The sequence below is a fragment of the Cinclus cinclus genome, chromosome 19, assembly GCF_963662255.1.
Source record: "Cinclus cinclus chromosome 19, bCinCin1.1, whole genome shotgun sequence".
NCBI classification, from domain to species: Eukaryota; Metazoa; Chordata; class Aves; order Passeriformes; family Cinclidae; genus Cinclus; species Cinclus cinclus.
Genome location: NC_085064.1, coordinates 6,004,107 through 6,016,889, shown reverse-complemented (window position 1 = coordinate 6,016,889; position 12,783 = coordinate 6,004,107). Strand labels below are relative to the sequence as shown.

Genomic DNA, 12,783 nt, shown 5'->3' with positions numbered 1-12,783 from the left:
GTATTCTGCGTTTTGGAATGTACCAACCTCCTCCTTGACCATAGCTTTAACCCCACTGCGACAGATCTCCTCTCAAGGCCACCACCATGCCCAGGCAATTCCCAGCTATTCATAGAGGAGCTTCTATTAAAAGTAAAAAGCACAATCAGCTTAAGAAATAGCCAGAGATTACACAAGAGATCACAGCAGCCAGAAAGAGAGAAAACCTAACATACATTAGAATCAAAGGGTTCCCATCATGACCCAGAGCAGTGTAAGCTCCAAATAAATCATAAACAAGTCAGTGAGGCTAAATATCAGCATAAAACCTGTGAGGGTTAGAGCTTTGTTGTTTATTGGTTTAATTCTAAACTCACAGGTCACCAGATATATTCCCCTGCTGACAGGGAACTGTTCCTGTGCTGGAAGGCAGGTGGCAAATAGTCATTATAAGCTAGATTTTTAGAGGTTTGTAACTACTTGGATGAGGAAGAGATCTCAGGGTTGAAACAGTCTGTTAATTTGTCAGAGCACTGAGCCAGATCCTATGTAACTTACTCTGTCTATACACATGTAAGAGTGGCAGGAAGACAAAGAGGAGGAACTGAACAAAGACTTCAAGATTTTTGCCTTTAGGTACCTCTTTCCTTGTTCTAAGAAATTCAGCACCGCCTCCCCCATCCCTGGATCTCCATTCTCAGTTTTAAAAGCCAGGGAAACACCGCAGTTTCTCTGAGTGTTCTCCGGGGTAAGTTAGCTGTGCTGTGAAAACATTTGCAGATGTTGAGAACCGACTGCTCAGCATCTCTGTAGACTTCTGCCTATTGATATGAGAAAGGGTCTGAATGCAGCTGAAAAACTACTCTGAAATACAGCTGCAATTTATGATCAGCTTTTATCCAGCATTACAGCAACACTGCCTGGCTTTGCAGCCAAAATCCACAACAGTATCGGTTTAACACTGGCTGTGTCTTCTCTTAGGCATCACATATAATACATTGGCCCCTCTTGCAGCAAGAGTGTTTCCCAGCCCCAAAATGACAGTCTGAGCAGTCAGACAGGAGCCCAGCACTTCCCATGTCTGTTATGGTTGTATTAACTCTTCACCCTTCCCCACGGCTGCAACAATGCAGCCTAAAGCCATAAGAAACAGGAAAGGGAGAGTTAAAGGACACTGTTGAGGCAATACATTATTAAAATAGTATTTTCAGCCCCAGAGACTCCAGTTCAATTCCCATTTCCGTCACAAGTGAGGCACTGGGTTTATTCCAAACCTCATTTATTGTTCATTGCGACTGCAACACAAGTATTTCAGCAGAGCTTATAGCTTTGAGACTAAGCCCTGACATTTAGGAAGGGAAGAAAGAGATGACAATGCAGGTCTCAGAAGTTTTGGGATTCTTTATACTTATCTCCAGAAGCATTTAGGGAAACAGCATCTTTTAGAGAAAAAAATACCCTCAAACCTCCAAGTCAGAAATTGCTGTTTTCAATACAAAAGCTACACTGCTCTTCTGTTCACTCAATTGCTGTGGCCAGGGCTCTAAGAAAAGCCACACAAGTCACAAGACTTGCAGAAAAATGGCAGAAGCTGGCAAGTTTGCTTCCAGTCAGCAAGACACAGCTTGAGGAGCTTGCATAACGTCTGCTTCCAAGAAGCTTCCAAAAGCATGTTATACTGAATTGCAAGAAGCTACTAACCGGGGACAATCTCACTTCCATTTGGTCATGGCTGGGTCTGCCAAAACTTGCCATGTCAGATGCTCTGGAGAAAACAGAGACACTGTTAGATTTCAGACTCAGAGCTCATTATTCCTGTACTGCGTCTAGAAGGAAAGCAAAGCAGTTATCTACTACAGTCAGCACCAGGCTCAGAGCTGTGACAAACCTGAAGGTCACAAAGGAAGCAAACACCAGCAATTTAATTGTCTTGGCTGCCCATCTACATAAGACAGCTTAAGAAAACTGTGGAGCCACTTTATATTCAACTGTTACTAAAATATTCACTAATGGACTTTGAAAACAAAGCTGGACCTAAGTGCAAAGTATCAGTGAGTCACCTGGAATAACTGTTTAAATATCTAACATTAAATTGTGCCCTCAGCTGACTGTCAGAGTGTTTTGATGCAGTTGTGCCTGCTTGTCAGTAAACGTTGAAATGTTTTCAGCCCTCTCTTTGTAGTTAACCCAATATCTATAGTAGTTAGTTCTGAACAACGCATCCAGTTTGCATTACTAAACTCCATCAAGTCACTCCAAAATAGGTATGATGTGTGCTTTAGATGGATCACAGATAAATGTAAATTAAGAGAAGTAACTTTTTTGCAGTTTTTCAGAACCAGTATCTGCTTGCAGGCAGACCACCTCCAAACCTGACCAGAACATGCAAGTGCTAAAAGTCCCTAGGTACAAAACCCTGGGCTCATTCCTCTGAAGGGCTGTGCTACCCATCCCTGTGCTAAAAGACCATGCTCAAAAATTAAAGTGCTACCAGGCCTTCTAGAGCAGCCTCTCATCTCCCAGTGCTTTCTAAGAACACCCTCACCCCTCAAATCCAGCACCTGATCTAAGCCAGCAGCCAAAGGTGGCTGCACCAGACCCAATCTCTGCAGAGCAGACCTAAGTAACCCACAAAATACTGAGCAAACCAACCTGCATGAAGAACTAAAATTCTTGTCACAACACTTTTAGAGAGAAGGCAGGCCTTTGCAAGGGCTCAGACAGACATTCCAGTGCCATCTTTACAAAGGTTTCATTTGTTGTTAAGAAAAAGAGTTTATCACTTTATGCTTAACCTTTTCCGGTGTTATCTCAAGTGTCCATTAATGACATACATGTCATGGGAGATACCAAGAGCCTCTCCTTCAAGGATGGAGAAAAAGGCATAAAAATTAATTGCTAAGAATTTAGCTTCAGAACAAAGAACAGGATTCTACCTCAAGGCTGAACATGTCCATTTGCCTGGAATAAGAGACAATATTCTTTAACCATGAGATTCCACTCTATCAGAATGTGTAAAATCAGGTCAGAGGCCAGGAAGAGAAAATTCCAAGTAGTATGAGAAACTGTCCCACTAGTAAACTATTTTTCCCACCATGCATGACTAGATTTCTGGGTTTGGATTGTTTTTTTTTTGTTTGTTTTTTTGTTTTGTTTTTTTTTTTTCCTTTGGACCAGATTTAAATTTCATCTCTCCTCCCAACTAGCAGTCCTCTGACTCATATAGTTACAGATCTGTTAGTCCAAGAAGGAAAAGAGTACTACACCCGAAGTTTTGGGGGTGTTTTTTTTAGTGGCATATCGAGGAAATAGGGTTACCCTGCATATTATCAGTAAATCTCCTTTCACAGATGCCACTTCAAAATCAATTTTATATTGAGCACATAGGCTGAACACCATATGCTTCTAGATGACTGCCTGACACCCCTTCACTAACTCTTCTGGTTTTGCTAGTCATGCACTGCCTGAAACAAAAAACTAAGCACTGGCTCACATGGGTGGAGTACTCATGGGTTTGCTCTTGTCCAATAAATTCATTGCTCAAGGCATCATAATAAGTTTCACCCCATTAGCTAGAACAAAGCAAGAAGTGTTTTCTTGATTAACTTATGCTAAGTTGTAAGCTGCATCCATTTCTCCACAAAAAGATCCATCTTAAAAAAACCTTATTCAGAATTTTTGCTCACACTTGTACAGACAGACTCAAACCTGAAATACAAAGTAGGAACATTCAGGAATTCACCAGATCAGGAAGGGGATTAGCTTCCTGCCTTAGAATAACATTTTCAGAAGCTGCCTCAGATAGGAGGTGGTGCAGACAGACTCCCATTCCTTCTGTTTAAGTCTAGCAGGGCTCTGCCTGCTCTGAGCATCTGGAAAAGTCAGGGTCAAGGACTTGGCTTGGTATTCCCAGATAGGTATTGAATGGCTTCTGAAAACAATCAGTACCCTTTAAAAACAGTAGGTCATCTTTGCTCTGCCTGGTTTTATTTAGGTTTTTTGACTGTGTGATAAGCACACCAAGTTTTTAAAAACAGGAGCAGCTAACAGTAGCTTTTGGGAACTGCTTTCCCCACTGGTTCTGCTCCCTCCTTGCAGCCTTGTATCACTGTATCCTGTTTACTGAGGAAACACACAAAAAATTCTACATTTGCTTATCTCAAAGTAAAGTGAGGACTAATCAAAAAAAGATACTCTAAGACTCTCAACTTGAGGATTATCACGCTAACAAGGAAGAGTCTGCACAAGGAAATGCAGCATCTCTAATCTGTCAGCTATCAGGTGATGAATTCCAGCAATGACAAGGCAACCTGTCATTTTCACACACCAGTAGGTCCAAACACCAACCTGCACAACACTGAGCACCAGCTTCACCACTGGAAGCAGCTGGTTCCCTTTCCCTAGGTAAATTCTGATATGATCTGAGACATACCATAAGGATCCCTTCTTCTAGAGAATATAAGGTTAGTGGGCAGTTACCAGGAGCACAAGATCATCACTGAAGAGTTAAGCTGAAAGACACAGCTAGCAAGATCTGCAGAGAACATGCAAGTGCTGCAGGAAGCAGAAAAAATATTAGACTTGTACTTACTTGAGCCAACCCCAACAGGATTAAAACAAGTTGAAAACAAACACAAGCAGACACTACTGCTGTATCTATGAGCACTGAGATTCACAGGTTTTTCCCTCACAGCCATCAATTTTATGTTACATTATGTTTTAACTAAATTATATATCTTCTTCTAGCATTCCTCCTCCTACAAGTGTTTGCTCAGAGATCTACAGATTTCTCTTAAGTGAAATTATTTTATCTTGGGGTCTGCTGTAACATATTACCCATTTCCCCCAGTGCTCCATATTTTCTTCCTTCCTCAATTAATCCAAGATGAAAATAGGTGTTTTCTTTACTGGAGACCAAAGACTGGCTGTCATTTGAAGGCCTTATCTGACTATAATTTATTTCTCTAAGCAGCAGAATCCCACTGCTGGCTCTTGCACCATCCACTGCAACCCCAAATAAGTCGGTTCACAGGCAGTGCCTGTGTTTTTAAGATGTAAATACACAACAGGATTTGACTGGCTCACAGATGTGTTTATCACATAACAATTAAAGGTCCGTGATTTGCAAATAATCATCTTTCTGCCAGCACACACCTCAAATCAAAACCCTCCAAAATTTAGCAGAACCACACTTAAGAACCTCTTTTGTGGCCAAAGCACATGTTGTGAATGTATCTTCTTGTTTAAATTTAAATCTGCTCCTGAATGCAGTGATGCTCAGCATTGCCCAGTACAATGGACATCTCCAATCTGCATATAATACAGCTATGACTTCTACAAGATTTGAACACTCAGTCCTCTACACTCAAGCTCATAAAGCACCTACTGCAGCAGAAGCCAGAGCAACTTAAAAGTACAAAGATCACCAACAAAACCGTTTTCCTGCAGGAACAGGTCAAGTATCTGGATCTCTTCATGCATCCTCTTTAGGATCCTTCATTTCTGCATAGCTGCTAATACTGCTGCTGGTCTCTGAAGGTATTTTTCTGGGGAAGCTTTCCATAACAAAGTATGTGTTATCAAGGAAGACATTCCCTCATCATATCTCAGGTGTGTATTTATCTCTAAATGGCTGTGGAAGGTACTGAGTTACTCCTTGAAGTTATACCTGAAGCCAAACTAAACCCTGTGGCTTCAGGATCTAGCTTTGCATCACCAGTATGGGGCATAGAAAAGCAAAGAGACACTTGCTGCCAGGCCCGTGCCTGATTTTGTCACAGCAATTACTGCAGCTATGCCTAATGAATATTTAGCCTTTTCACTGCCACAGGCATTGCAGCGCTGCATTTTCCCATTTCTCTTTTACTCATGTGGAAATTTCAGTGTGTAAGGAGAGGAAAGGTTAGCCCAACATGGTTGAGTTCAGGCCCACACCTGTCTCCTGATTCCTTCCAGGCAACACACAAACATCAGGGAATTCAGGAAACTGCTAAGTACCCCTATTTGGGGTGCACAGCTTCCAAGAAGATGCTTGTGGGGTACCAGATTCCAGCTCAGGTCTGGGGTCAAGTAAACACTGATTCTCTTCCCACAACTTTGGCACTGCTTAGGTCCCTTGATCATAAACAAGATGGTTTCATCTCCATTCAAGTCCTTCCACCCACTGTTCCCAGCCCTTAGTCACTGCCTCCTCAGCAGCCCCCCTGAAACCATCTGTTCTGGAGAAGTCAGAGGTGCCTTGTTTTCCCCATGAAGAGCAATGCAGCTGTCCCAGCACCCTGCCTTGGATCAGACACCACCACCACAAGGCACAGACATTCTGGGAACCAGCTGAATACAGCCCAGTGCTTTCAGTGCTCCTGTTTGTAAAGCACAGATAACAGTAATACTACCAGAGATCCAAAGATTTGTGTAATAGTGTTCTGAGATCACAGGATTTAAAGAAAACATATTTGTTATTTTCACATGGTAAAGTAGGAGTGGCATAAACACGGATGATTATACAAACAGCCTTGTGGGCTGTCTCATACAACCTCCTCAGCCATTTGGGCTCTCAAGTCAAATTAGCACATACCACATGCTTTGTTCTTTTTATCAGAACAATTCTGCTGGCACAGGTGCCCACTCCTATTTATTTAGAAAAGGAGGCAGCAGGGAAGCAACAGCACCTTAAGAATAAGAAATGATCCCTGAGGTCCCTTCCAACCTGAGTTATCCTACAGGCTTATAACCACACCAAGAGGAAATGCCTGGAGCTCACCCAATTAACCCCCCTTCCAGTTCTGGGGCACAGGATAAACCAGTCTGTGGACAGATGTATCACCTGCCTGGTTTCTACATGGCTTCTTGTTTCTTCAGCTATTTTATCACCATCAGCCGGTATCCGAGTCACCACTGAGACTCCAGCAGCAAAAGCACACATAGCAGCCACATTGACATCTGGTATTATAAATACAAGCTCTGCACTGTAGGATAATCTGTTAACGGCAGAGTAAGTGTCACTGAAAACGCAATTAGTAGCAACTAGTATGCCATGGAATTCAGGAGACAAAAAACCATTTTTTTGATGCGACATTCAACTGAACAGTGATTGCAGGCAGTATCATTCCTCCCTGCTTGCAGGTTTCCACTGAGGGTGGGACTCAGTACTACTGCTACTGCAGCAGCCCTGGACTGAAGCTCTGCATAGCCACAACACAGGTCTCGCAGGGAGTAAGTGTGCTGTCCTGTTAGGGAAACATGACTTGATGATAATTGGAAAGAAGCCCCACAGGTCCTGAGCAGGGAAACCAGCCCTGGAGGGGCCTTCACCTCTGCTGAAGTGTCTGCATCATACACACCAGCCAGTACCAACCACATCAGCATTTGTTCTTGCACAGATTTCCATCCACTCAGAGAGAAACTCATCAGCACTCGCATTCACTGTGCAGCGAGCAGCTGCTGAGCAATAGCTGCACCACCATCCTGGTATCAAGCTGGAAGAGTGACATATGTCATGTCCACTCCATAGCAACAATTGTTTTTGTACACAGTAGGTATACACACAACTTCTTCTTATGACTGTTCAGACAAGAAAACAGCCTCTGTCACAATCACACTGAAGAGCCATGCTTATTCTAGTTCTATAGTTCCTTATCATGGTTTCCAGTACCACACAGAAAGAAAAGAGACTACACATTTCAGCAGGGCCCCAACACTATTTTAACAGGACTGGGATTTGCAGCATATACACATACATTCTGTGGTAAGAGGTCTCAAGTTACCAGTCTAAACTAGCCAGTACTCAGGGGTATCAAATGGAAAAAGACCTCTTCACACTGACATTTTCCATTTCCCCTCCAATTATTTCCTCTAAATGCTTTTCTACAGACAGCTCTCAGCTCCTGCTCAAGGGACCCTTAATTATTTCATTTTCTAAAAGCCACAGCACTATAACTTGGTGCTAGAGAGACAGCTGATGGGGGACACAGTGAGGTCGTAAGTTCTCCTGTGACAGGAGTCATCAGAAAGAGACAGAAGATAATTGAATTCATATATTTTCCACCAAGCAGATAAAATCCCCAGTTCTAAACTGGTGCCAGTGGAGATGCACCAAGGATTAGTAAATCCCCTTGTGTGGTTGGTCTAAAGGAGAGGAGCAGTGTACCCCAATACATCGACTGTCCTTCCTTCAAGAAATTCTGCTCTGGCCCAGCAGTCCTATATTATCTATGACACCACTGCAGCACTGGCTGCACAGATCCTCTAAAAAGGATTTATGAGGTTTGACTGCCAATACTTAGAAAGCATGAAAACAGCAGAGCCAACAGGTGAACCCATTTTGTTCAAAGATTTCAGAAGATCCATTTTCCCCTTCTTAGAAAGCTACAGCCCAACAAGTTTTTCACTTGGGTGGCAGGAATTTTTGTTTGTTTGGGTTGGTTTTTTTTTCTGTGACCATGGACAAACAAGTAGATCTTGGACTATGACCTGAGGCTCACTAAAATGTGTTTCTGCAATGTCCCGCTCTTGGCATGATCCCAGCATCTCTGGAGGATACACTGCATGGACCTTTGGAAGTTAGCTAGAAAAGATGCCAAACTCTTTAAATTTTATATTCTTATTTTTTTCAAAATTCTTTGATCTATGGCAAAGAAGGAATTTTTTTATTTTGATCATAGTTTCTTTGTATCAGATACAACCCCTGTGCCTTCCTCCTAGTACACCCAGCACAGTGCACTCACTGCTCAAAGATAGCCTCAAATTCTGGATCTGTGCAAGGGTATCTGCAGCTAAACAAGCAGTTAATCCACACCACAGACCCTTCTGACAGTGGAGAAGCTCTATAAGCCATCCAACAGCAAACAGCTTAAAAGAAAAAGTGGGGGTGGGGGAACGCGATCCAATAGATGCTTTCACAAATGCAGTTTGCTCAAAGAGAAAAACCCACGCAAGCATCTGACCAGGTATCAGCAGTCACTGTCACTGCTTTTAAGGCATGTCACCAGGAACCTGTGTGCTCGTCATAGCACAGAAAACCATCTAGATAACTAAAACCCGTATATAACTTAATACAATTAATTAATAAGGTCAGGAAAAAGGTGAGGAACATCCCCCCCCCCGCCCCAAGGTGTTGTGTGTCCGCACTGGAGCATACCCAAGCAGCGCGGTCTGCAATTTACTCAAGTTGCAGATGATGAATGCGAAGGTCACATGAAGGGAAGGCATCAGTATATTGCCTGTCACAAAATGGTAGCACCCGGGGATTTGAGCATATAGGAGAGCTATAACCCCGTCCTTCCTATAGCCTCCCCGCAGCTCCTGACATGGCATCCGCTATGGAGGACAGGGAGCCTGGGCTGGGGGAGGGGGACGGAGCAGATTAAACTTAAACACCCTCCGCATCACCCCCCCCGCAGCGACAACATCCATCTCGGAGCCCCGCACCGAGAAGGGGATGGATGGAGCCAGCCCCCACAGCCACTTCATCCCTTCCGTTATGTAACAGCCAGGACAAGGGGGGGGCTTCCACCGGCCGCCAAGGTGCGGCAGTGGCGGGGACCCCGCTGCGGAATGCCCCCAGGCGGGGAGCCCTCCCTTCCTCACTGTCTCCCTCCCGCGCCTCCCCGTACCCCTGCACCGCAGCGCCCGGGCATCCTGCAGCGCTGCCCGCGCACCACACACGCTCCGAGCCGAGGAGCTGCGAGCGGAGCGCTGGCCCCGCTCCGCATTCAGAGCGCCCGCACCGCGCCGCACCGCGCTGCCCCTGCGGAGCCTCTGCCCGAGCTGCTCCCCGTGCGGCGGCTCTGCCCGCGCTGCCCCTGCGGAGCCTCTGCCCGAGCTGCTCCCGCACCGCGCTGCCCCTCGGAGCCTCTGCCCGAGCTGCTCCCGCACCGCGCTCCCCGTGCGGCGCCTCTGCCCGCGCTGCCCATGCGGCAGCTCTGCCCGCGCCCCCGGGGACAGCCCCCGCTCACCTCCCGACGAAATTCTCCAACACGGAGCTCTTGCCGGCGCTCTGCCCCCCCACCACGGCGATCTGCGGCAGGTCGAGGTTGGCGTTCTGCCCGATGGCGGCAAAGGCGTCCTGAAGCCGGTTGACCAGCGGGATGAGATCTTCCATCCCGCGGTTCCCCATGGTTGCGGCGCGGCTCTTCGCAGAGGCGAGCTCGCACTAACCCTTCCCGCAGCCTTCCCCGGCTGTGGGGCCGGCGGGCAGGGGCTCCAGCCCGCGCCCCTCGTCCCGCTCGACGCCGCCCGGGCTCCGCTCGCCTCAGCCCGCCCGCCGCGCCTGTGGAGCGCCCCGTGCTGCCGCCAGGGGGAGCTAGAGGTACCGGCGCCGTGCTGCATCCTGGGAGATGTAGTCCGGCGGCTGCGAGGGGGCCGGGACCGGGATGGCAGAGCACTGGTGTTTCTGCCTAGAGACCTGGGAAAGGGGCTCGCTCCCCAAAACCAGAGCTGTTCAGGTTACCCTGGGGCTGCGTGAGGCCCTGTGTGTGTGCGGCAGGTTGACACACCTGTGTAGCCCAGCCGGTGTGGTGTGCAGCCCGGTAAGCCCGGCCCGCAGTCAGTCACGGTGTGGAGTCCCTGCCTCCAGCTGTACAGCGCTGCCAGCCAGCGCGTAAGGTTTGGTGGAAGGATCCACGCGGCTTGGTGCGCTGTTTGATCCTCACAAGCACCCCGTTCAGTCGGTGCACCGCGGTTTGGTCACAGCGCTTGGGAATGGGCTGGCTCTTGGGTGAGAGGGCTTTGTGTGAACACAGCGCTTGTGAGATCGCCAGAATACAAGAGACACCTGAGATGGTTAAACTGGAGGTTTGCAAAAAACGCTACCACTCTCTGAGTATCTAGCAGGAGGTGTCCCTGCCCATGGCGGAGGCTAGAATAAGGTGTTTTTAAGGTCTGCTGCTTAATTCAAATGCAGATAAAAAAACGCATCAATTTCCGTTTATTGCTATTAAACAGCGGTATGTTGCCAGACTTGTTTTAGAGAAATGCAAACAGGTGCTTCATTTTATGCACCCAGATTTTGTTTTTTAAATGACTTGTCTGCAATGAAGAGGGAACAGCTTGGTTTTAGGTTTTGAAAAGGGATGGGGTTTTAATAAGAATATAACATGAGGCCATATTTGATTTCAAAGTATAGCAATAGAAACAAGTGTTCAAAAAAGCATCTGATGGCTAGCAATGACTCAGAAGGATGGAGAATGTTGCATCTCAAACACCTCTCAGTTCGTGCTACCCGGGACTCCTATTCACAGCTCAGAGAGAGATGGGGGTGGAGGGGGAAACGAAATACAAAAAAACTGCAACAGATTTTGAGCTGTCTGTTTTGTTTAAAACAACAGCTTTTTAGTTATAATAATTATAATGAATATTTCACAGATGTCCATCAAATTTAATCCATGCAAAAATACCTACATGGGCATACAGAGAAACCGAGGCAACTACAGTGAGGGATGAATTTGCTCCAACACATCACCAGTGTACAGGTAAGAATACTGAAGGAAGGGAAGGGAGCTGCTCCATCTGTATGGGTAACAACATTGTAGGGCATACGTGGGCAGTTTTGGGGGCTGTCAATGCTATTTTTTTCCTTTCAGCAAATTGCCCAATAAATTTCAAGAAATAAGATTAAGAAATTTTATAGAGGCTGGGGACAAAAGCCTTTGAGCATCCCTGCAGCCATTCGGATAATTTATGTTGAAGGATTCTGGAAAAAAGTAATGCCTGTAGGTAGCTGCTCCTTGTAAGAGATCACCAAAAAAAAAAAGAACAATGAAGAGTACCAAAGGCTTAAATAATGATGTCACCTTCCTTCCTGGATCAGAACTGAAGCTCGGGGAACTTTAGACCATAAGGATCTTTGAAGCTTTATTTGAGGAACCATGAGAAAAAAACCTATTCTTTACCCAGAGCTTGCTGTAACTTGAAGTTTGCAAACTGCAATACAGAGAAAGATTGCCCAGTTGCATCATTTCCATCACCTCACACAATTTACCAGCTGTACTAAAAACTCTCCATGGCCATGACCAGCCTCACCTGGGGCTTCCCCCCACATCTGTGGACCTGGGAGATTTAATTAAGCTTAGTTCGGAGTCATTAGTCCCTGCTAAATTATGGAGATGTAATTGTCTCTGGTTCAGCTGCAGCCTATGGAGCCTTTGGGTCTGGGTTTCACTCATAGCTTAACTCCTTAGCTTTGTCCCCATGTACTCTGAGTTGGTATTTTGTTCTGGGTGAGTCAGCTCTAGAAATAATCATTCAGGTTACACCATTCTTTTGGAAAAGCTAAAATGAAACTAATCCATTTGCTATTGAAAATACAGTATGTCAACAGCTGATGCTGAAGACTGAGGGGAAAAGTAGGGTTTATATTGCCACTTAAGAAGCTCATTGAGTACAAAGGCTCATGCATGACTTCTTTGCAGGCGTTCTTTCCTATGTTATCTAGTTTTATTTGCCTGTGAAATTCATACTTAGTTCTTAGGAAATGTGATCCTTTTGGGCGATTTTGGCCTAACTGAAGTCTTAAAGAGCAAAACTGTACAGGATGGATGAGGGGAGCTAATAAGGTGCTCTCCAGGTACACAAGAAAGGAATAAAAGGAATTATGGAAGTGGTAAAACACGCAGAAATATTGGCAAACTTTACATGGATTAACATTAGTGTCGAACTGAGATGCGCATAATCTGCTCCAGCTTCTTTGTCCTGCAGAGATATTTGTAAACAAATGAGCTCCAGTGCCTGCCTGCAACATCACCCTAAAGCACACTTTGACAGTGTGAAATCTGAACGCTTCTGCAGCAACTGCAGCCGCTCAGCCCA

At 45.6% G+C, this 12,783-nt stretch overlaps 1 protein-coding gene across 13 annotated transcripts in view; it reads right to left on the bottom strand.

The window, feature by feature from the left end:
- Nucleotides 1-10,093, bottom strand: part of DNM1 (dynamin 1) — a 65,367-nt gene extending 55,274 nt beyond the window's left edge. For all 13 annotated transcript variants that reach the window (XM_062505480.1, XM_062505483.1, XM_062505477.1 and 10 more), the window contains exon 1: nucleotides 9,933-10,093. In XM_062505480.1, the coding sequence (XP_062361464.1) occupies nucleotides 9,933-10,093 (161 nt within the window). The remainder of the gene's footprint in view (nucleotides 1-9,932) is intronic.
- Between the last annotated feature and the right edge of the window lie 2,690 nt (nucleotides 10,094-12,783).